Source organism: Gorilla gorilla, chromosome 18 (assembly GCF_029281585.2).
Source record: "Gorilla gorilla gorilla isolate KB3781 chromosome 18, NHGRI_mGorGor1-v2.1_pri, whole genome shotgun sequence".
Classification (NCBI taxonomy): domain Eukaryota; kingdom Metazoa; phylum Chordata; class Mammalia; order Primates; family Hominidae; genus Gorilla; species Gorilla gorilla.
The window spans coordinates 103,753,088-103,778,034 of record NC_073242.2 but is presented as its reverse complement, the minus strand read 5'-3'; the positions used below and the strand labels follow the sequence as shown (position 1 = coordinate 103,778,034).

At 43.4% G+C, this 24,947-nt stretch overlaps 2 protein-coding genes and 1 long non-coding RNA gene across 19 annotated transcripts in view; 2 read left to right on the top strand and 1 right to left on the bottom strand.

Moving 5' to 3' along the window:
- Nucleotides 1-11,331, top strand: part of LOC115931054 (pyruvate dehydrogenase phosphatase regulatory subunit, mitochondrial-like) — a 63,712-nt gene extending 52,381 nt beyond the window's left edge. For 5 of the 15 annotated variants that reach the window (XM_055366473.2, XM_063699751.1, XM_055366468.2 and 2 more), the window contains one exon: nucleotides 2,536-3,482. The gene's annotated coding sequence lies outside the window, so the exon portion shown is untranslated. Of the gene's footprint in view, nucleotides 1-650; nucleotides 3,483-11,065 lie in introns of those variants that run through there. The other 10 variants (XM_055366475.2, XM_055366469.2, XM_063699739.1 and 7 more) reach the window with 5 other exon arrangements.
- PSMD7 (proteasome 26S subunit, non-ATPase 7) lies at nucleotides 2,929-12,466 on the bottom strand. The gene is made up of 7 exons (XM_004057977.5): nucleotides 12,225-12,466; nucleotides 9,012-9,103; nucleotides 8,074-8,166; nucleotides 7,566-7,663; nucleotides 6,926-7,006; nucleotides 4,823-4,914; nucleotides 2,929-3,928 (listed from the first exon to the last, which is right to left on the bottom strand). The coding sequence occupies exons 1-7, from the start codon at nucleotides 12,296-12,298 to the stop codon at nucleotides 3,484-3,486; spliced, it is 975 nt and encodes a 324-aa protein (XP_004058025.1). The 5' UTR covers nucleotides 12,299-12,466; the 3' UTR covers nucleotides 2,929-3,483.
- LOC115931055 (uncharacterized) overlaps nucleotides 12,432-24,947 on the top strand; it is a 279,371-nt gene continuing 266,855 nt past the window's right edge. For all 3 annotated transcript variants that reach the window (XR_010131377.1, XR_010131376.1, XR_010131378.1), the window contains exon 1: nucleotides 12,432-12,669. This is a non-coding gene — a long non-coding RNA (uncharacterized lncRNA). The remainder of the gene's footprint in view (nucleotides 12,670-24,947) is intronic.

The following is a 24,947-nucleotide window of genomic DNA, read 5'->3' as shown; positions in this document are numbered from 1 at the left end:
GTTTTATTCTGCTTAATGGAAAATGGTAGAAGAAAAAGCCTTTGCATAACTACCCAGTGAATGGGAGATTTCATTCTTTTCCATAAGTTGACGGCTATTTGCTGTTTTCTTTTTCATTTTTTTTGAGAAAACTAACCCTTCATTGAGATATTTTTAAGTCGAATATCTAGTATAAAAAGTTTGCATTGTTTCAGCTTGTTTTCATTTAAACCTGTGGTTGTCTTTCATCTGCTTCTGGCATTTTTTTTTTTTTTTTTTGAGACAGAGTCTCGCTCTGTTGCCCAGGCTGGAGTGCAGTGGCACAGTCTCGGCTCACTGCAACTTCCACAATCCCAGTTCAAGCAATTCTCCTGCCTCAACCTCCCAAGTAGCTGGGATTACAGGTGCACACCACCACGCCCAGCTAATTTTTGTATTTTTAGTAGAGATGGGGTTTTACCATGTTGGCCAGGCTGGTCTTGAACTCCTGACCTCAAGTAATCCACCAGCCTTGACCTCCCAAAGTGCTAGGATTACAGGCATGAGCCACCACACTCCGCCTACTTCTCCATTGAAGTGCTCTAGTTTTGGTAAAATCTCCTCCTTGACTTCAGGACCCTCTCCACATTTATCCCCAGTCTATAACTCGCATATTTCGTGTTTTCAAACAGAAAACCGTAATTCAGGAGTGAACAGCACCCTCTATAAGGTGTCACAGGAGCAGCCTGAAATCCATTAGGCAGTCATTCTGAAGCTGTGGTGAAATCGAAGGGAAGCTAATGTTGCAGCTAGGAAGATGAGATCCAGGCTGAGGATCACACTTTTTCCAGAATACTTTTTCAGTGTTTCCAAAGCCAGCAAAAGCCGTTTAGAAGTCTCATCTCCAGAACGCCAGAATACACAAATGTAAGGCTTTATTTTAGGGGTGGGCCCTGGGTTTTGCAGTCAAGTCAGCCGCTATTTGTATGAGCAAGACTTCATCGGTAGCGCTACTGGGCTCCCCCTCTTCTACACGATGGCAGCAATTTGGCCTTAGAAAATATGCCTAAGTGACTCCACAGGCTATAAGCTATTTTCTTCATAAGTAGAAATGGAAGATTTCTGTTAGGAAGGTAGAAGTCAGTTTTGTCCGTATGTGGGCCAAACTATTAAAAATAATAAGGCCTGGGGATTCCCATGTTCTTAGATGCTCAATAAACATTTCAGTTCATCAAACTATGACCAACTTTCAAGGCTGTGGCATTGTACTAGTTCACTGGACCCTGGGAAAGTCTTTTAAATCCAAATGATACTTTTTGTTTTTTAAAGAGATAGGATTTTGCTCTGTTGCCTAGGCTGGAGTGCAGTGGCATGTGATCACAGCTCACTGTAACCTTGAGCTCCTGGGCTCCAGTGTCCTACCTCAGCCTCTTGAGTAGCTAGGACTAAGGCACATCCCACCACACCCAGGCAATTTTAAAATTTTTTGTAGATGGCTCTTACTATGTTGTTCAGGCTGGTCTCTTACTCCTGGCCTCAAGTGATCCTCCTGCCTCAGCCTCCCAGTGTTGGGACTACAAGCACCAGCCACTGCCCCCAACCCTGCATTATGTTCTTAAAGGCAGACCTGAATCCTGTGCGGTGTCAATTCAGGTGTGCACTGGCCCCTGAGCCTTACATACAGGACCCGTTCCTTAGGATGACGTTGCGTTCCCTTGCTTAGAGCCTCAGCACCATGGCACCTGGCTCTCCCCCGATGCCTGGGTCTTGCTCTTGCCCATTTCCTAGCCAGGGTTTGTGGTCCAGGCAACCTGTCACATCAGTGTGTTCCAAACATGGTACCCAAATCTCAAAAGCTTCTTCAACGCTCCCATGGTTTGGGATACAACTCAAGTTTTAACTTACGTACTTCAAGTTTCTTTTATTCAATTAGATACAACCGTCTGACTTTTGGCTTCTGAAACAGGAAAGTCAATTTTGTTGTTTTCACTGTACCATGCTTTTTTATCTCAGAATCTTGATGAACTCTGAAATGACCCCTGATGGGGGCATGCCTCTATTTATGCTGAATAAGAGCCATTTTACATTTTACTACAGGTTGAGTGTCCCTAATCCAAAAATTTGAAATGCTCCAAAATCTGAAACTTTTTGAGCACTTACATGGTATTGAAAGGAAATGCTCATTGGAACATTTCCGATTAGGCATGCTCAGCCGTTAAGCATAATGCAAATATTAAAAAAAAAATTTCCTAAATCTTTTAATACTTCTGGTTCCAAGCATTTCAGATAAGGGATACTCAAGCTCTATCTATTCCCAAATTCCCACTAACTAGCTCTTTGGCAGGTCTATGGAATAAAAATCGATGCTTCTGATTACTTTAAGGCATTATAACCTCATGAAGTGGTTTCTGAGATGCAACTGAGTTTTTGTGCTATTTTATTGTATTCTTATATCTTTGAAGATGAATAATCCACGTAGTGCATTTGAGAGGTTCTACCTGTTCAAGAGAGGAAATTTAATATCCGTGACTACTGTATGTCAAATGATTTAGTGCCTTATTTAATTTGTTCCTCTAGGAGTCCTGTGCACTTATCTTGGGGGAAACATTGTTCCATTCTTAGTAACATGCCTGTTTGGCCTGTGGTCTGAGGTACTTACAACTGCTGCAGTGTGGTAAATGTGTCACTTTTGAAACACTGTTCTGGGGACTTCAGAGATGACTGACTGCAACCTACCACCTCATAAATGAGGGATCTGAGGTACAAACTGGAACCCGGGTCTTCTGGGCTCAGAGAACTCTCCTCACTACAGCAGACTGCCTGTTTCCATTTAGGGGAATGAGATGCTCTTTCATAAATGATACCAAGTCCAACAGAACTCCTTAAGGCAGCTCCAATCGAAGACTGTCTTGGCTGCTTCTGGAAACTACAGATCACTACTCCCGAAGTCAAAAACGACTAGAACACAGCTTAAAAATCAAGCCATTTAATTGTATCTTTGAAGGTAAACAATATATGGAGCTGGATCACAACCCCTGAGGATGCCAGAGCTATGGGTCCAAAACATGGTGTGGTATTATCAACAGAGTTCAGAAGGGTCTGAACTCTACGTGTTACCAGAGAACATAATGCAATTCATGCATTCCACTTAGCAATTTTGTAAAATACCAGAAACAGACCCCAAGAGTCTTTCAAGATGAGGAAAATTCAACTCCTGGTTTTAGAGATAAACGAATGAAGAGTACCAAAACGTTTGTTGACTTCTCTTCATTTTTCTCACACAATCTGAAGCCTGAGCTGACTATCATATCCCCAACTCACAGCAGCGAAAGCTGCAGTTCAGGCTTGAGATCAGTCTCCATTCACTTCCACGTAGCACCACAGCAAGAGTGACCGGAGGCAGAGAGCTCTTGTTGGGTCAGCTTTCTAATAAGCACGTCAAGTGAAAAAGAACCCTCTAGCAGCACACTGATTTAGTTTGTAAGATTTTAATTTACAAATTAAAAAAGCTATTTAATACATGTTTTACTTTTTCTCCTTTTTCTCCTCTTTCTTTACATCACTCTTTTCCTTATCTTTATCTTTCTCCTTGTCCTCTTTCCTATCCTTTTTGCTCTCTTCTTTCTCCTGCCCTTCTTTCTTCTCTGCATCCCGGTTGGCAATCTTGTTGTTGATGAGGTTGTGCAGGGCGACCACGGAACGGATCAGCGAGGCCAAGTACACTACCACCATCTGGTCATTGGTCTTCAGGTAAAAGGCCTTGACGAACTCCTGCAGGCTGACGTCTGGCAGCAGGTTGAAGACATCCTGCAGCTGGTAGATGATCTGGTGGTTGATGGGCAGCTTGCCTGTGGCGACTTTTTCCAGGTAGCTCCTGATATCCAGAAGCTTGGAGTTCAGTCCCTTCAAACCATGGACCTGGTTTGTGATCCGCTGGGACAGAGTCCCCACCGTCGTGTCTTTGATATCTCTGTAATAACCCACAGTTAAAAAGGGCAGGAAAAGGCATCAGGGTACCATGTTATCAGGCAAGTTCTTACATTCTAAGAAAATTCCTAGCTTTGTTGGGTGAGGCAAGTTTTTAAAAGAAAAATGTCACTTCCCCATTTGATAAAGATTTCGTTATCAATTACCTTAATTTCATTATCATTTGGAACACATTTTATCTTTCTCATCACAGGACATTTTTCAAAAAACAATTATAAAAGGGAGCTAAAATAAAACCATTTCCACTTAAGGAAAAAAAAATTGCTTAGGTCAACAGTTCAGATCTACCAATAACTTTCTGGGTAACCTTGTACTGAAGCTCTCTATCTCAGCTTTCCTGTTCCTAAAAGGATGGCATTTTCTCTACATGCATCTCCAGAATATTGAGAAGCTTAACTAAGATGGTAATTTTTAGAACTAGAAGGAACCTCATTGACTGATAAAACTATAACCTTTTTCAAATAAGGATTATAATAGATATAGGATTTTAAAACAAAAGCTACTCCAAGATGAAGATTCTCTCCAGAAAATGGGCTACATTTGTTGAGAAGGACACCTAGTGGAGAGTGCAGGCCTGCATTTATTTCATACCTCTCTTCCCGTCAGTCAACATGATAGTTTCCAGACAAGGTATGCTATCCATAAAGTCATAAATTGTAACTCAAGACATTTTACAGTTGATGTAGTTCAAACACTTCAATTTACAGACAATAAAACAAAGGTCTGGAAAGGGACTGTGATTTGCTCAGAATGGCAGACTTGTTAGTGGACGGCCAGGACGAGACCCCAGGTCTCCATATTCCCGACACAGACCTCTTCCTTACACTGTGTGACCTCTCGGGCAGCGAATGATTTTGATGCTGTACTAGGGTCTCACCGTAACAAGTGTTCAACTCCAACTTCCTCAGCTTCCTCTGCTCCAATTTCACTGGTCACGTGTTCAAATGTTTTCGAGGTTGGAGTTCCATCCTGGGAGAGGAAGCCTAACTATAATTATTTATTTTCCACAAACGAACTGACATGTGTTCCTTTTCGCACCCTGAGTCTTTTGCTTTAAGTCAGCTCATTTAATGAGTGCATGACTGAGAATTTTCTATGGCAAGGGTGGGTAAGGCTTACTTTGAAAGCTTAGCCTTCAAAGCTAACATCACTGTGGTGCTGCTCAGTGATGCAGTCTGCTGGGGCACTGTGCGTTGAGAAAAATCTGGAAATTCCCTCAAGCCCACACTTGGCATGAACGCACAGGGAAGTCTCAGGTTGATTCTTAAAAGTATACCGCTTTGGCTGGGCACGGACCTGTAATCTCAGCACTTTGGTACGCCAAGAACTCGAGACCAGCCTGGGCAACATGGCGAAAACCCCTCTCTACTAAAAATACAAAAACTAGCCAGGTGTGGTGGCGGGCGCCTGTAATCCCAGCTACTCTGGAGGCTGAGGAACGAGAATCACTTGAACCTGGGAGGTGGAGGGTGCAGTGAGTCGAGATCACACCATTGCACTCCAACCTGAGCAACAGAGTGAGATTGTCTTAAAAAAAAAAAAAAAAAGTATATAGTTCTTTCTAGAACGGACAATATACAGAATATCTGTACTGAAGCAAGTTCATGCCAGAAAATAAAACTTTTAGCCCTTTTTTGTCTCTTGGATCAAATGATTCCACAGTGCCCAAACCAATGCAATCAGAATAGTTGGCTTTCTGGTGGTCTGAATTAATCAAAGGATCCATTGGGGACATGGTTCATGGTGGTCACCCAGTGACATCCTGAAGGGACTTGGAAGATACTTTTCTCAGACCTTGTGCCAGAAGAGGCTGTACGTCTCCTGTCAAAAGGCTGTAAACTGTCTGTAAGGGAGGACAGCATAGTGGTAAGAGCACAGGCTCCACAGCCAGGCTACATGGGTTCAAATTTGGCTCTGCCATGTATGTAATAGGTGAGCTCCAAGACCTTGGGAAAGTCACTCAACTCACACTAAGTACTATAAAAGTTGGCCATGATTATTTTATTTAGGATAGTGTTAATCCTGCAAGGGGCATTCTCCTCTTTGCTTTGGATGCCAGGATGGTCAGAACCTTTAACAGTCTCGTGGGATTTCTTGGTAACCTTTATAGGCACTAATTCTTCTTGAGCTTCATCTTGTAACATGACCCATATGTTCCCTTTATCCCCTACTAAAAACACCTTGCTTCACTGGGGTGCATGTGTACGAGCAACCTCAATTCCTTTTCTAAAGAGGCAGGAGAAAAATTCACTAAAAACAACTGGGTCAAAACCAGGGATGAAAGCCCTACTGCAATTAGGCGATACATTTGGCTCTAAGCTCCCTGGTAGCCAGGCAAAGAGAAAAGCCCCAGAAGACAGAGCTCGATGCAAGGAACATTTGCACAGAGCTATCCTAAAATACCCTTTTCTAAATCTTAAAACTGAAAGTAAGGATAAATACTGCATATCTAAATTCAAAAGGAGACCGTAATTCATCCCTTAAACTTTTCATTTGTAAAAGGGGAATTTGGATTTCTTGGTTTTTTGGGGGACAGCGTCTCAACTGTCGCACAGGTTGGAATGCAGTGGTGTGATCACAGCTCACTGTAACCTTGAACTCCTGGGCTCAAACAATATTCCCGTCTCAGCCTCCTGAGTAGCTTGGAATACAGGCATGGACCATCATGCCTGGCTAATGTTTTTATTTTTGTAGGTGTCTTGCTATGTTGCCCAGGCTGGTCTTCAACTCCTAGGCTTAGGCAATCCTCCCACCTCGGCCTCTCAAAGCACTGGGTGAGCCACTGTGCCTGGTTGGAATTTAGATTTCTATGTTCCTCTCCATTTCCAAAATGTGGTGATTAAAAAAGTCAAAGGGAAAAAAACTACCTTCTTTTGTTACAGAGACAAAGGATTTGTTGACCTGAAAATTGAAAAAAAAAAAAGCTAATCACCCAATAAGTAGCAGTCTAACCTCCCAGGTTCATAGCAAGATGACTTACATCATGGACTTCTTCCACTGAAATGTACGCTTCTGTAGGCAGCCCTAGGTCCTTCGGCTTCACATCAATGATGACCAATACCTGGCAGAGAAACACATCTTAGCAAGTCATCTCACGCCCAGCACAAAAGGGATAATTTCAGGCATTCTTCTCACAATTACTAAAGCTATTTCTTGTATTCAATTAGAAATGAACCAGAATATTCAGCAAAAATGCATTTATGCTTCAAATGATCTCATCATTTCTTCTGCTTTTCGATCCCCTTCATTAACAAGCTGAGGGGCAGTACAGTGCCTAGCACAAGGACATTAGAGTCAACACAGCCAAAATTTCAATCCCAGTCCCACCCCTTACCAGACCTTCCTAACCATTCTGAACCTCAGTTTTCTCATTTGTAAAGAGGATATACAGTTACCGAGAGGATTACGAAACTCATACGCCTGGTACTTAGCAGGTATAAACTATTATTTATCAAATATATTAGGTCACAATATACTTCACAGAGCACTACAAATCAACAGAAGTTTATGGAGATAAAGCAGTAAGCAGATTTGCTACTCAAATTCTTCCCAGGATGCTCTTTCTTGAGCTGGCTGGCAAAAAAAATCATTCAAGAGTTTTAAAAATAGACACCACTTACGGAATTAGGACAGTATCTTTTCATGAGTTCGTTGATGGCAATGTCATTCTTGTGTAGTTTAGGGCCTGTGTGGTACCAGCCAACTATTCTTTCCCTGGCTAGGAAGGAAAAAAATTAGCGGGCTTTAACTATTTCATGAAGATCTATACAACTCCCTCAAAAAGGATAAGAACATCAGTAGTTATGTCCTTTACCTCTTTGAAAATTCCAGACATATTTACCCTGGTGGTACTAAAACTCTAATGGAAGACTGACTTTACTGGATAGTTCTTCACTTTTCTGCTGCAATGAGAGGTTATTTCCCCTTTTACCCAAACCCAGGTCGCCTATTTGGCCTTAAATTGCTACTCTAGTTTTTCATGTATTCTACCTTATTCCTCTACTACCACTAGTCTTACTGAAGTGTAGCTAAGTGAAAGGGCCCTTGATGTTAAAGAAAAGTGAACAGAAGACCCCCATACACACAGATCAATTCTATGTTGTAACACCTTAGAACATCAAGACATACCATTGACTTTCTTAAACATTCCATACATGTTTTCCAAATAATCATGGTCTAAAAACCATACAGAATCGTCTTTGTCATCTTCATCAAAAGGAACTAAAGAGGAAAAAAAAAGTTAGTTTAGGGTGCTTGATAGAAACCTAGAACACAGGTCACAATTGAAGACCCCTAGGCCAGTTCTGATTCACTTACGTGTTTCACTTGCCCAGCAAAGTATTAAAAAATTTTTTTTGAGCTGCCCCAAAAACTGGGAGAATTCACATAAAAATCCAGACCTCCAGCTTCTCTTAAAAAACTGGAATACCTGGCAACTACCAGCTACAGCCAGGTAGGGGCTGCCCCCTTTAAAAAAGACACATGATTTTCAGTTTTCTAGAAGCCCAGTAACTTCCTGATATTTTTCCATTTGGCAAATGACATGACTAGCTGGTCATTTTAGACACTAGAGTTAGTGACCTCTACTCCAGAGGTCATCCAGTATCTTCTTCTTTATTGTTGTTGCTTTAATCATTAAAGTAATACATGGGTACGTTCTCGTAAGGATTCACATAAACGGGTAAAGTTCCCCATCTCTCTCCTTACTGTACCTATAAGAAGCGTGGTTAAACAGTTTAGTGCAGGGGCTGACAAACTGTGCCAGCTGCCTGTTTTTATAGAGGTTTGCTGGAATACTGCCACTTTTGTTTGTTTACATGTTGTCTATAGCAGCTCTTGCACTATAATGGCAGAGAGGAGCAGGTGCAGTGGAGACCACATGGCCTGCAAGTTTAAAATATTTACTGTCTGGTCTAGTGTGCAATCTTCAGGTTCTCTTTTCTATACTTCAGCAATTTTAAGACAATCTCTGGGTTGTAGTCGAAAGCGGTAACAAAGGTTTGTATTTTTAAAGGGTTAACTGACATTTTAATAATGCTCGGAAAAACATAAAATTTGTCTTTTACCTGCAAAACTGTTCGATACATCAAGTACTTTCTTTTGCCATGACCCCAAAAGCACACCAACAACACGCTTCTGGTTTCCAACCTTGCCGATTCTGAACGAGAAAACAGATGGTCAGTGTGGATAGGCTCGCACAGATACATGAACCCAACAATAAGATACTCAATGGGAAATATCAATGGCACAGATACAATTTAGTTTACCTGGGAACTAATCTCCCTAAACCAATGTAATAGGGTTAGGTTGATATTAACTATAAGGGGTAATTCATAAACTTGGTACTGACACCCACTGGCAGTTTTTACCTAACATTGACTGTGAAGTAATACATGCTTGGGAAAATTTCAAACTTCACAGAAATTTAAAATGAAGACAATGAAAGCTTCCCAGATCTTAGTCTGAAAACACATTTAAGCTTTGCTACCATATTTAACTTTACTTTTTCTTTGCAGCTTTCCTTCTCCTTTAAACTTTTCCCATCCTGAAATCTTTTTTGGAATAAAGATGATGGAGTAGGCCGGATGCAGTGGCTCATGCCTGTAATCCCAGCACTTCGAGAGGCTGAGGTGGGCAGATCACTTGAGCTCAGGAGTTTGAGACGAGCATGGGCAGCGTGGGCAACATGGCGAAACCCCGTCTACAAAAAATACAAAACTTAGCCGGGCATAGTGGGGATGTGCCTGTAGTCTCAGCTACTTGGGGCTGGGGGACTGAGGTGCAGGGACTGCTTGAGCTCAGAAGGTCGAGTTTGAGGCTAGCTACAGTGAGCTGAGATTGTGCTACTGCACCCCAGCCTCGGCAGACCCTGTCTCAAAATAAATGAATGAATAGAGGAGGACTGAATGAGAAAGATTTTACTTGAGAATTTTTATCTCCATTTCAAACCTCCTCAGTCATTTTCTCCTAAGGAGTTACAAGCGCATCACTTACACACTCTCATTTCCTTGGTCTTCAAGAAGTATTTTTTAACCACTAGCAAATGTGTGACACAGAAACACAACTCTATGCTAAGGAAAGACAAAAGCCACTGTTAATTACATTTTCTTAACAGCTGCTAGTTTCACATTGGTTTAACTGTAGTATTTTTCTTAGCATATAGCTGGCAAATCTATAAATGGTTACTAGGTTTGGGGTTTGAATCAAACAAAGTTAATGATTCTGTATTTCTGGTGCCTCTCATTTTTGGGGGTGAGGGGGTAAGGGGGAAATTGAGTTTCCAACTTCAAGGGAAACTTCCATACTCGTGGGCTTTTGTTTTGGTCTACCAAAGTCCATTTGTGTTTTTTAAAACCCTACACTTACTTGATAGAGAAGCTAGTGCTCTTCTTTGTTTTTGAGACAGGGTCTCACTCTGTTGCCCAGGCTGGAGTCCAGTGGTGTGATCTTCGCTCACTGCAGCCTCTACCTCTCAGATTCAAGTGATCTTCTCACTTCAGCCTCCCGAGTAGCTGAGACTCCAGGCACACACCACCACACCTGGCTAATTTTTGTTTTTTTGTTTTTTTTTGGTAGAGAAGGGGTTTCACCATGTGGCCCAGGCTGGTCTTGAACTCCTAAGCTCAAGCAATCCGCCCACCTCGGTCTCCGAAAGTGCTAGGATTATAGGCATGTGCTACCAGGCTAGCCTGAAAGCTAGTGCTCTTAACAAGTGCTTGAATAGCACTGAAATAGTGCCTGCCCCTAGTATCCCATGGGAGAAAAATAGTAATTCCTCTACTGTAGAAAAGCCAACATATCCTAGGCTGAGGGTCCTTTTCCGGATCCAGCTGAATTAGTTGCACACAGCAAGTTGCGGGAGAATGGACACTTTGCAAGAATGGCTTTATAGCAGATGCTCTGAACTGGGTCTTTACATTTGCCAATTCAACTAACAATCTTGTAAAACTTAGAAACATGTGCAACGGGTCTAGCAGGATGAACAACTCCAAAGCCAAGAGGTGGTGGATGTACACCCTCAAACAATGAGCTTACTAGATGACCTTTGAGATGTTTCCTTACCTTATTCATTAAGGTCCAAATCTCCAACTTTTTTTTTTTTTTTTTTTTTTGGAGACAGGGTCTCACTCTCACCCAGGCTGGAGTGCAGTGGCATGATCTCAGCTCACGACAGCTTCGAACTCCTGGGCTCAAGCGATCCTCCCGTCTCAGCCTCCCAAAATGCTGGGATTACAGGCGTGAGCCACCATGCCCGGCCTCGTGTTTTAAATAAAAACTGAAACCTCATCTATATATACATTTTTTTTTTGAGACGGAGTCTAATCAGATTCCCATTTAAAAATGTTAATGGGTTAAAACCACAGCTGATCCAGGAAGCCCTTCGGGGTGCTGAGCATCATCCAGATTTCGATAACAGGAACTCGGTCAAATGAAGACAAACATAGATACGACCCTGGGGGCAGGGGTCAGGGCCAAATTGAAGCTAGCCCCCTCAGCCCCACTCCGGCATCATCCAGGCATCATTCACTTTGCATCACTCACATTTCGGTGAAATCAACTTGGTTAAACGAGGATAAACATAAATACGACCCTGGGGCCGGGGTCAGGGCCAAATGAAGGTAGCCCCCCTGCACCCCACTAAAGCATCATCCATATTTCGGTGAAACCAATTCGGTCAAACGAAGATAAACATAGCCTTGGGGCGGGGCTAAATGGAGCTAGCCCACTCCGCCCCACCCAAGCATCATCCAGACATCAGTCACTTTGCATTATTCACATTTCAGTGAAATCAACTGAGTCAAATGAAGATACGACCCTGGGGTCGCGGGTCAGAGCCAAATGAAGCTAGCCCGCCTCCGCCCCACCCTGGCTTTATCCAGATTTCCGCAAAACGAACTTCAAAACGAAGTGACAGACACGAGCTTGGGGGCGGGGGTCAGGGCCAACTAAAGCTAGCCGCATCTCCCGACCACCAGCATCATCCAGATTTCGGTAAAACGAACTTCGGCAAAACGAACTCGGAAAGGGAACTCTGTAAAACAAACAGGGTAAACGGAACGGGCAGCCAAGGCCCCGAAGTGGCGGCGGCTGGGGCAGGGGCGGGAGGCTGGATGACTCCGGCATCGTGAGCCGACGCTGGTCTGGGCTCGTGAACAAGTAAGGGTCACCAGCCGCCCTATCTGCGTCCCCAGCTCGTCCGCGGCCGCCGCGCCATCCCCAGCGTGCCCGTGACTCAGCAGCGGCTGCGCCGCCGGCCCAGCTATAGGGCGCTCGCTCACCGGTTGAAATGATCCACCACACTGAGCAGCACCAGGGGGTGGACCACCACCTTCTGCACCGCCAGCTCCGGCATCACGACACACCCCACTCGCCAGGCCTGGTTCCCTGCCACCCGCAAACACCGGCAGCAGTAGCGGTCACCGGGGCCCTTCCAGGCCCAGTTCCTCTTCTTCCGGTTCGCCAGCCCTCGCGCGGCCTCCTTCTTCCGCTCCCAGAGTGCCTCGCGCGGCGGGCCCGGATCTTCGCCACCGCCGTCATTTGTGGGCGGAGAAAGGGCTGGAGAAAGGCGGGAATCGCCCCTAGTCCTTCGCCGTGCGTTTCCCTGGACTTAAGGGCCGAAGGGACACCGGCGACTTGACCTCCTGGTATTGGCCTGCACCGTCACCTGCAGAGGCTTTTCGCCTCAGTTCCTTCACAGCACCCTCCCCCCGCCACCCCACCAAAGTAAATAGTTGACAGTTTACTTTTCTACCACCCGGAAGAAGTTCACTTTTGCTTCAGGTCAAAATCCTCCGGGATTTCTGAGAGGAACTTTGAATCTCTAACATAAGAGCACGCTTTTAATGTAATTTGGTAATTTATCTCATTGTCGTTTTCATTGCCGGGGGAATTTCTCCTTTATCTTTACTGTGGACACTTTGCAATGAACGTGGCAACCTGCAGGTTTCCACCTGTCGTTATATTACTGCGTAACTAGGGCTAGAAGAACGCCATTGTGCCGTTGCTTTTGAAATCAAAATTTACAGAAGCGTTGAAGAAAAGACGGAAGGAAGGCAGTAAGGAAGTATGTTGTGATATGTAGCTAGGAAAGAGGAGACTAAGGGAGACAAAGATTTAAGCTTATTTGCAGGAGGCAAATTATAAGAAAAATCATACAGGTTTATATCGTCTCATTTGAAGTTGATGTTTCTGTAAACGAAAACAGTACTTAAGCAACCTGAATTATTTACTTATTTTTTGTTCTGTCTTTAAACAATTTTTGCTTTCCCTTAATCACCAGAGGATTCTCCCAACATTTTGGCCTCTTGTCTTTTTAAGGTGGACTTCCTGATCTCCAAATGTCAAGGGACACACTCAGTCTCTCTTATTTGTGGGTGGTGAAAAACATTAGCAAAGATTAGACTGAAATTTGGCCACCAATGAGAGACATTAATGTAGTCAGGAGTTTGAATTTGTCTGCATGTGAATTTATCTTTGTCTTCTGTCTGCAACTTGGCTTTATTTTCAGATTTTCTGCTAGATCTGCAAGGAAGTAAATGGCAGGATATGCTTAATATTCATAATTAATTGAAGAGACTCAATGCTATCTTTATTTTTTCATTTTTTTTTTTGGTACAGTTGGTGTCTCACTGTGTTGTCCAAGCTGGTCTTAAACCCCCAGCCTCAAGCAGTCCTCCCACCTCAGCCTCCCAAACTGCTGGGATTACAGGCGTGAGCTACTGTGCCTGGCCATTCATTCTTAATTATAACTAGAAAGATATAAGGGTTATGTTAATGGGGAAAGAAAACTAAGAATTATTGAATCTATTGAGTGCCTATAATATGCCAGCCTTGGTTCAGACGCAAATATTTAATCCTTTTAATTAATGCTTCTCGAACTTTGATATGCTTACAAATCACCAGGGGACCTTGTTAAAATTCAGATTCTGATTCTGTAGGTCTGAGATGGGACCTGAAATTCTGCGCTTCTAACAAGCTTTCAGGTGAGGCCCATGCTGTGTTAACAAGGCTTGTAACAACCTTACGAAGTCGGTATTTTCTCATTACAAATGAAAATTGTTGCTCAAATGTTGCTCTCGAGGTGGGCTTTTTCTCACGCTTTGAAAAAATTTTGTCTTTCTCCCCCTACTTATGTGTTTCTGCTTTAGTTTTCTCCATAGTTTTTACCACTTGTGAATAGTTTGTAGAATTTACTTATTCTGTTCATTCTTTGTCTCTCATTAGAATGTAAGCTCTTGTTTAGTTTGTAAACTCCTGTTTACGTTTTTTTTTTTTTTTTAAATAAATGAGAGACAGTCTCGCTCTGTCACTCAGTCTGGAATGCAGTGGCACAATCTTGGCTCACTGCAACCTTCACCTCCCGGGTTCAAGCGATTATCATACCTCAGCCTCCCAAGTAGCTGGGACTACAGGTGAGCGCCACCATGCCCCACTAATTTTTCTATTTTTAGTAGAGATGGAGTTTCACTATGTTGGCCAGGCTTATCTGGAACTCCTGAACTCAAGTGATCTGCCTGCCTTGGCTTCCCAAAGTGCTGGGATTATAGGTGTGAGCCACCGCACCTGGCCCCTAGTTTACTTTTATATTATCAGTGTCTTGAAAAGTGCCTGGCACATAGGAGACATTCAGTAATTACTATATAAATGAATAATTAGTTATGATAGTGAAATGGAAGATGACAATAAGGCTCAGACATTGGGAAGGATCTTTCCAAGATCACATTGCTGGTCAGGATCAAGCCAGGTTTCTGTGACCCCAGTTCCTAATTGGTTGGTGTGCCTGCTTGCAGCAGTCTTAGGCAAAAGAATTGCATTAATTTTATTAAGATACTAAATTTCAAACTTTAGAAAGTGATATATTTTATTTCACACTGAGTTCACTTTGCAGTTGTACTAAGACTAAGCAAGCTGTTTCGAAGCTTATTGGGTGTCTCCAATCCTGACTCACTGAAGCAGTGTGAAATTGACTATGAGCTTAAAAAATTATTCTAGTTACACATGATCATTGTGGAAAAATGACACTATTCAGATAAATAAAAATGAATATAGAGCTGGGCATGGTGGCCTGTGCCTGTAATCCCAGATACTTGGAAGGCTGAGGTTGGAGGATCACTTGAACCCAGGAGTTCATGACCCTTCCGAACAGTAGGACCTTGTCACAAATAATTAATTAATTGAAATAAATTAAAATCACCTGAAATCGTACCACATACAGAAAACTAAGATTAACCCTGGCCCAAAGTGCTTTTTTTTTGAGATGGAGTCCTACTCTGTCACTGGGCTGGAGTGCAGTGGCGCAATCTCGGCTCCCTGTAACCTCCGTCTCCCAGGTTCAAGTGATTCTCCTGCCTCAGCCTCCCAAGCAGCTGGGACTATAGGCGCATGCCACCATGCCCAGCTAATTTTTTTGTATTTTTAGTAGAGACAGGGTTTCACCATGTTGGCCAGGAAGGATGGTCTCGATTTTGTGATCTGCCTGTCTCAGCCTCCCAAAGTGCTAGGATTATAGGCGTGAACCACCGCGCCTGGCCTAAAGTGCTATATTTCTTAAGAGACTTCAGCATTTAGCTTCCTAATTTCTCTTTTTGCCTTCCAGTTTTGACCTTCTCCCATCTCCATCCTCCACTCTGCAGCCAGACTTATTTTATTGATTGATTGATTGATTGAGACTGAGTTTCACTCTTGTTGCCCAGATCTCAGCTTGCTGCAACCAACACCTCCCGGGTTCAAGCGATTCTCCCACCTCAGCCTCCCGAGTAGCTGGGATTACAGGTGCCCGCCACCATGCCTGGCTAATTTTTGTATTTTTAGTAGAGACGGGGTTTCATCCTGTTGGTCAGGCTGGTGCTGGGATTACAGGCGTGAGCCACTGTGCCCAGCCTTATTTTAACATTTTTAATTTGTTATTTTTTTAAAAGAGTTAGGGTCTCACTCTGTCACCGAGGTTGGAGTGCAGTGGTGCAATCATTAGCTCACTGAAGCCTTGAACTTCTGGGCTCAAATGATCCTCCTGCTTTGGCCTCCCACAGTGTTAGGATTATAGGCGTGAGCCACAGTGCCCAGCCCCAGACATATTTTTAAAACACCCTTTTTAATGGAAAATCCCTACCCTGTGCAAGAGTAGGGAAAATATTATAATAAAACCCATGAACCTGTTACTGAGCTTCAAGTCTCCCTCACTTTTCTTAGGTGAACCCTAGTTCCTCTCCTTAAAGGTAGTCACTGGCTACTAGTTTCTGGCGAATCTTTCAGAAAGTTTTTTAAAGATGTATCTTTTGGCATCTGTGTGCATAGCTTTCAAAATATGCAAATGGGCTCGGCGCTGTGGCTCACGCCTGTAATCCCAGCACTTTGGGAGGCCGAGGTGGGCTGATCACAAGGTCAGGAGTTGGAGACCAGCTTGGCCAACATGGTGAAACCCCATCTCTACTAAAAATACAAAAAAAAATTAGCCATGCATGATGGTGGGTGCCTGTAATCCCAGCTGCTTGGGAGGCTGAGGTAGGAGAATCGCTTGAACCTGGGAGGCGGAGGTTGCAGTGAGCTAAGATCCTGCCACTGCACTCTAGCCTGGGTGACAGAGTGAGACTTCATCTCAAAAAAAAAAAAAAAAAATGCATATGGAGTTTAACTCTACATAAAGTTCTGAAATTTGCTCTTTTGAGTTAATAATGTATCATTAACACACTTCCTTATAGCAAATCTAGGTCTACATCATCATTAATAGCTGCATAGAATGGATTTGATTTCTTCATAATAGATGCCTTCATCTACTCAGAGGCCCAGCTACAACATCATTCTCCATCAGCCTCTGTAGGCCTGGAAAGGGCAAAAGGTGTGCCAACGATGTTTCTAGAATCTTTAATTTTTCCACTTAGATAATGACTCTTTTGCACTGTAAACTTTGGCAGTCTTCTATAACCAGTATCTCTGATGTTTTTCTCAATACTCATTTAACAATTTAACTCTGTGCCACTCTTCTAAATACTGGTTATATAGGAATAAACAAAACAAAGCTCTTGCCCTCTTTGAACTTATAGTCTTGTTGGAGGAGATAGACTATAAGCAAATAATAAATGTAAATCCTGTATAATATCCCATATGGTGTCAGAAAGTGTGCTCAGTCTGTCAGACATGCTCACCATGATCAAATGTGCCAGGCCCCAATGAATCATACATCTGGCGTTCATGCCCTGGTTATCTCCTCCAAAATTGACTGTGAGCTTGGGCATGTGACTTGCTCTGGCACATGAGATATTAGCAAGTGTAATACAAACAGAGGCTTGAGTAACACTCTCATGTTGCAGCTTGTTCTCTTGGAATGCCCACTCTTGGAACCCTGAGTCATGTAGAAAAATCTGGCTACTTTGCAGGAGAGACCATACGGAATAGAAGAGGAATGCTTGGCCATTCCCCAGTTATTCCAGCCATTACAGGCAGGGTCCCAAGAAATGAGAGTGAAAAAACCATTGTGGATATTCCAGCCCTAGTAGATAGCATGTGGAGCAGAAGAACTGCCCAGCTGAGCCCAGCCCAGGTTATAAAATTCTGTGAAATAATAAGTCATCGTTGCTGTTTTAAGTCACTAAGTTTTGGGTGGTTTTTTGTGCAGCAACAGATAACAGAAACACTAGGCAATTTGTGAATTCTTTGTGAACCTAAGGTTCTTGGTAAATCAATTATCTGCCACTCAATGCTTGGTTATGTAGCTGCTCCCTAAATGTGAGCTCCGTCACTTACTTTCTCTGTTATTTGCTGCATTTACTCTTTCATTTGAGGGTTACTTAGGCCTGTCATGGAATATCGCTCAGCTCAAGTGATATAATCAGAGTCTGAAGAGGTTCCTCAAGCTAGGTAGCATTTTGGAAACATCCCAGCAGGACTGAGTTTGAGAGTGTGGAGAAACTGGAACATGGTAGAGAATAAATTCTTGATGCCTCTGGCACCCTTCCCTGTAATCTTTCTCCCTGTCATCTCCTACTGTGAAGGTAATAGAAAAGAGCGTGGGCTGTGAGTCAGATCTAGATTTGATTTTGCTTTTCCTGTTCACTGGCTAGGATATTTTAAATGGGTCACTTAATCTCTCTACGCCTCAATTTCCTCTATGTAAAAGAGGGATAATAATAGTGCCTGACTCGGGTGAGGGGAGCCAGGGATGGGAGACTACTGGGCTGTCCTGAGCAGAGACATATTTAAGAGAGTAGTGAGAAATAAGTTTATGTTGGTTGGGTAGGACCAGGTTATAAAGGGCACAGGATTTTTATTGTAAGTCAGAAAGTGATATGAAAGAAGTGACATTTTTAGAAGGTTAATCTGGTAGTAGTATGCAAAGTAGATTCACAGAAAGAGAGTTAGTGCTGGATGTGGTGGTGGCACCTGTAGTCCCAGCTACTTGGGAGGTTGAGGTGGAGTTCAAGACCAGCCTGAGCAACATAGTGAGACCTTGTCTCTGAAAAAAGAAATAATTTTTTTTTTTTTTTTTTAAGAGAACAAGGAATCAGGAAAGCCCTGTTAGGAGGAATTTTAAATAATTCAGTATGAGGTGACAAATACCTGGGGTGGCAGAGGGAACAGAAAAAGAAACAGGGAGATGCATTTCAGAGAAAAATGGACAGAAAATGGTGATTGATTGCCTGTGAAAGATGAAGGAATGGATAATAAAAAATTACTTCAAAGTTCCCTGGCTGGGTGGCATGGCTCAAGGCCAAGGTAAGAGGATTGCTTAAGGCCAGGAGTTTGAAACCAGCCTGGGCAACATTTCAAGACCTTGTCTCTCCAAAAAAAAAAAAAAAAAAAATTAGCCAAGCATGGTGGCATGCACCTATAGACCTATAGTCCCAGCTACTACTTGGGAGGCTGAGGTGAGAGGATTGCTTGAGCCTAGGAGTATGAGGTTACAGTGAGCTATGATTGTGCCACTGCACTCCAGCCTGGGGGAGAGAGTGAGACTGTCTCTTAAATAAATGAAAATGAAAACTCTTGCTGTTTCATAATTTTCTTTTTTAATTTTTGAAAATATACTTACCAAAAAGATCTAAAAGCATGCTTTCTGTTCCTAAGAGTAATGTCCACTCATTGTTAGAACTTCAAGTAGTACAGAAATATAAAACTTATAAAGTAAAAATCTCCCATAATCCCACCACCCACATATAATCACCCCTAACAGTTCGGCATGTGTTCTTCTAGATGAAATGTTTGTTTGAAAGTTCTGAAGAACCTGATTTCAGAGTGTAGTAGCGGCCATTGTGCCTCTTTGTTTTGGGGTTACTCGACTTGATAACACTTCTCATTTTTAATTTTAATCACCCAATCTCATAACTAATTGTAGGCATAATTAGTTACACATTTTGTGGTTGAGTCCCACAATTGCTCAGGAGCCTTCAGCTGTGCATCTTTGAAGACTGACCAGGAGACTTTTGCTCTGAGTCTTGGCCTTCTTCCAGTGTAATCAGGGAGCTTTTGATATTCTTTCTGTGTCCTGTCAATCCCTTTCATTACATGTACTTTTCTTACTTTTGGGAACATTGCTTTGGGTTTTCTTCATTTCTTTTAATATTTTTGATTTGACTATCAGGTGACTGCTCTTGCATTCTAAGATAGCAAAACTTTTAGGTTAAGAAGATTTAAGTCAGCTCTCATTGTGTGATGTGTTAAATAAAGCATGCTTGCTGGTGTTTAGTGTCTGATTCAAAGTAGACGTTGTTTTCATCTCTTACATGATGCTATTCAGCATGGGGTAGACGTCTCTATTATGAAAAAAGCGTGAAGGAGTTTCCCTTCTAATTTGTAATTAAGGATTTAATGGCTATCAGATGATCAAAGATTGGTTTTGATTTTTCTTATGTGTCAAATAAGGTTTAAGAATTGGAGTCTGATGGAAATACCATTTTGACTAAAATGCATAGAGTATAAAGAAGACCACTGGAAATCATAAAGGAGGCATTTTCCACATTGCCACTCCCCTTTTAAAAATATAACTGACTTATAAAATCATCTCTGATATTGTAGCCACTAATGGGGGCTGAATTTATTCAGAGGAATGCAGAAGGGAGGTGTAAGAAATCCATTTTCTTTTGTTCATTGAATTTTGGACTTAACTTTGAGAGAACCTGACGAGAGTTTGATGATAATACATTTTCCTCTCCTTTGATCATTTTTATCTTTCAGTTTAGGGAGTTAGCCCCCACAGACTACAGCATCTTAAAAGAGTTGTTATTTTTGCTAAGTCCAGAACAAGGAATAACAGTCTTACAAGCATTTCAGCAATACTTTGAACTTTGCAGCCTCTATTTATCATCTTAAGAGATTCTGAAGAAAAAAGAATACATAGCAGAGATACCACCTTTAGCCTAGGCTGTATGTGTTGTTGAGTTCAGACATCCTTGGGAATGTCTGGCAAACTAAGGTAGGCCCACTAGATCTCTAATTGTATGAGTCGCTGAGAGACCTGCAATGGCATTCATCTTAAGAGTCAGATATGCTGGTTTGGCCCAGAAACGCACCCTCAGTATTTGGAGAGAAAGTAGTGATTCATGGGATAGTATGAATCTGCCACTCAGAGTTGGCTCTCAGTTCAGCCCCTTATATCTGAATCCAGAAAGCCATGTTGGTAAGCTTTATGAGAAAACTGAAAGAGCTCTTTCATAAAAGCTCTGTGAAACATTTGGGCACAAGTAGTAGCACTGCTCATATTATTTCTCTAACAGAGCATAATCCAAAATGTGGGGAGTGGCTGGGCGCGGTGGCTCACGCCTATAACCCTAGCACACTGGGAGGCCAAGGTGGATGGATCACCTGACATCAGGAGTTTGAGACCAGCCTGGCCAACATGGTGAAACCCTGTCTCTACTAAAAATACAAAAATTAGCTGGTCATGGTGGCACAGTTGATAGCTCAATGAAGGCTGTGGAATGGGGGCTTTCAGGTTTGGTTGCCTGAGCCACCAGTGGTTCTGCTATGACATGGACAGGACCACAGGTGGCAGGAGGAGGAGGCCATAATGGTCGGGGAGACTTCTGCTCTGTGTTGAATTCCATAGCGTAGGATGCCTGAGTCGGCCCGAACTGGAGTCACAGGTATACCTCAGAGGCACTGAGGTGGGACCGGTTGTCCTGAGAGCACCCCTGGAACAGCCTAGCCCAGGAAAGGGTCCCAAGTGCACCAGCCATGAACAGACTTTGGAGGCCAACAAGGCCCCCAGTGACCAGGCCATAGGAGACATTGCATCAGAGACCATCACACATTGGCCATGGCATGCCCAAGGACCAGTGTGGGGATAGGCCTGTTTCCTTCATGGCCACTGAGTCACGTAAACCCCATCCCTCTCTCCCCATGTGCCTGTACTCCTTAGGGAGAAAAGAGAGGGAAAGGAGGATGCCACTAAGAGATGGAAACTTCTCTTTTCTTTTCTTTTTTTTTTTGAGATGGAGTTTCACTGTTGTTGCTTAGGCTGGAGTGCAATGGTGGGATCTCAGCTCACCACAACCTCCACCTCCCAGGTTCAGGCGATTCTCCTGTCTCAGCCTCCTGAGTAGCTGAGATTACAGGCATGTGCCACCACGCCTAGCTAATTTTGTATTTTTTTAGTAGAGACAGGGTATCTCTATGTTGGTCAGGGTGGTCATGAACTCCCGACCTCCGGTGATCTGCCCGCCTTGGCCTCCTAAACTGCTCAGATTACAGGCATGAGCCACCGCTCCTGGCTGAAACTTTTCTTTTTTTTCAGACAGAGTCTCGCTTTGTTGCCCAGGCTGGAGTGCAGTGGCGTGATCTTGGTTCACTGCAACCTCAGCCTCCCAGGTTCAAGTGATTTTCCTGCCTCAGCCTCCTGAGTGGCTGGGACTACAGGAGTGTGCCACCATGCTCAGCTAATTTTTGTATTTTTAGTAGAGATGGGGTTTTGCCATGTTGGCCAGCCTGGTCTTGAACTCCTGACCTCAAGTGATCCTCCTGCCTCGGCCTCCCAAAGTGCTGGGATTACAGGCTTGAGCCACCACGCCTGGCTGAGATGGAAACATTTCTAAAGAGATTGCTTGCTTTAAACCAATTTGAATATTTAATTTAATTTTGTTTTTGTAGAGATGGTGGTCTTGCTGTGTTGCCCAGTCTGGTCTCAAACTCCAGCCTCAGGCAATCCTCCTGCCTAATTTTTTAAAAGTTATTTTTTCCTATGTAAGCAGCATGTGGTGGCTTGTGAAGGAAGGTTAGCTATGGACAAAAATAAGGGAGCATATTCATTCCCTGCCCATTTGAACGTCAGGTTAACTGTGAGTTAAGTTTGTGTCCTATGTCGGTAGGTACTGTGATCCCAAACTCTGCGCTTTCTTTTTTTTTTTTTTGAGACGGAGTCCTGCTTTATCACCCAGGCTGGAGTGCAGTGGCATGATCTCGGCTCACTGCAACCTCTGCCTCCCGGGTTTAAGTGATTCTCATGCCTCAACCTCCCAGATAGGTGGGATTACAGGTGCCCAGCACCATGCCTGGCCAATTTTTGTATTTTTAGTTTCACCATGTTGACCAGGCTGGTCTTGACCTCTTGACCTCAGGTGATCCGCCTGCCTCAGCCTGCCAAAGTACTGGGATCACAGGCACAAGCCACTGCGCCCAGCCACTGCACTTTCTTTTCCTTGGGGAACACTGTATGAGGAAACTAGGTGTATTATATCTTGGGTCAGAGGAAGAGAACTCTTAATTTTTTTTTTTTTTTTTTGAGACAGAGTTTCACACTGTTGCCCAGGCTGGAGTGCAATGGCATAATCTCGGCTCACTGCAACCTCCGCCTCCCGGGTTCAAGCGATTCTCTTGCCTCAGCCTCCCAAGTAGCTGGGATTACAGGCACCTGTCATCATAGCTGGCTAATTTTTGTATTTTTGTAGAGATGGGGTTTCACCATGTTGGCCAGGCTGGTCTTGAACTCCTGACCTTAAGTGATCCACCTGCCTCGGCCTCCCAAAGTGCTAGGATTACAGGTGTGAGCCAGCCAGCACACCCAGCTGAGAACTCTAATTTCTGTAGGAAACTTAGGCAAGACACCCTGAGTTGCTAAGAATCTTTTATGCATTTTCTGTGGTTGTGCCTAATCTGGATGATGATAATAGTCAGTTCATTATCTTTTTGTTGTTTTTTTTGATACAGGGTCGTGCTGTTTGACCCAGGCTGGTGTGCAGTGGTGTGATCATAGCTCACTGCAGCCTTAAACTCCTGGGCCCAAGCAATCCTCTCACTTCAGCCTCCCGAGTAGCTGGGACTACAAGCATGGGCCACCATGCCTGGCTAATTTTTTTATTTTTTATTTTTTTGTAGAGATGGAGTCTCACTATGTTGCCCAGGCTGGTCTTGAACTCCTGGGCTCAAGCGACTCTCCTACCTTGGCCTCTATTAAAATATCTTAAGCCTAAAACTCATTCCTGAATTCCAATCTGGATAGGCTTCTGCCTACAGGACCTCCCCACCCAGATTTCTATGTGCCGTAAGCATTTCAAGTTGACCAGGACATAGTTGAACTTGCCATTTTCCCTCCCAGACTTGTTCCTTCTTATGTATTCCTGACCTTAGCAGATACTCCCACCATTGAAGGGACCTAGTCAGGCACGTCAATATCATTCTAGAGATTCCACTCCTTTTCCGCAGAAATCTAATTGGTCAGTGACCACCTGCTCCTGCAAATGGCTTAAGAGGCTTGTCACTTTCTGGACCCTGACTGTTCTTCTAGTAGCTTCGTTACCTGCCACCTAAATGCCAGCCACAGGGATGATTTCCCCACTGTGCTCACTTGCTCCTGCCCTGGTCCTTTTGCACATGTTTTCTCTCGGCCTGCAGGGTCGTTCCCTTTGTTGTCTGCTTGAAGAACCCCTCACCCCTCCTTTAGTCTCGGCTCAGGAGCCTTTGTGAAGACCTTGGCCCCTGGGACAGTTATACTCAAGCGTTTTGCACTTGGATTCTTCTTGTACTTACTGTGTTATCCAGTCCGTGTTTGTTCTCAGGCTCCTATGGTACAATGAGGGACCCTGGAGGGCGGGGATTTTGTGCAATCATTTCGTATCTCAAGGCAGGCCAGTGCTAGGCACATAATAACTCTCAGTCATAAATACTTGTTGAATGAACGAAATTCTCAAAGCCATGTTTTTAAAAACTTCTAATAATTTTATGATTATTATAATTTGATTCTTTCCAGGAATGTAGGTAAGTGAACATTTGTATTGCTAAGAGGTCTTGTGTACACGGTGCTGACCTTTCAGTTGGTTCTGAATGTTTTAAATTTTTTCATACTTCTGAGCAAGCCTCAATGACTGAACATGTGGCCCTCAATTTGTCTTCTTCAGTTTAACCTCCTTAAAGGTGGGGCTTATGTTTTGCTACATATAGTACAGTGATATGGGAATCCTAATACATGTAAGAAATATGAAGTACTAGTTTGATATAGTTTGGATATTTGGCCCCACCCAACTCTCATGTTGAATAATGATATGGTTTGGCTCTGTATCCCCGCCCAGTTCTCATGTCATATTGTAGTTCTCAGTGTTGGAAGGGGGGCCTGTTGGGAGGTGATTGGGTCATGCGGGCAGATTTCCCCCCTGGGTGCCATTCTCATGATAGAGTTCTCATGGGATCCAGTTGTTTAGAAGTGTGTAGCACCCCCCCAGTCTCTCTCTTCCTCTTGCTCCTGGCCACGTGAGGTCCCAGCTCTCCCTTTGCCTTCTGCCATGATTGTAAGTTTCCTGAGGCCTCCCAAGAAGTCAAGCAGTTGCCACCATCATGCTTCCTGTACAGCCTGCAAAACCATGAGCCAATTAAGTCTCATTTCTTTATAAATGGGGATGGATTCCTCATGGCTTTGTGCAGTCTTTGTGATAGTGAGTGAGTTCTCGTGAGATCTGGTCATTTAAAAGTGTGTTGCACCTTCCTGGCCCTACTCTCTCTCTTGCTGTTGCTTTCGCCATAGGAGTGCCTACTCCTGCTTTGCCTTCGGCTGTGAGTAAAAGCTTTCTGAAGCCTCCCCAGAT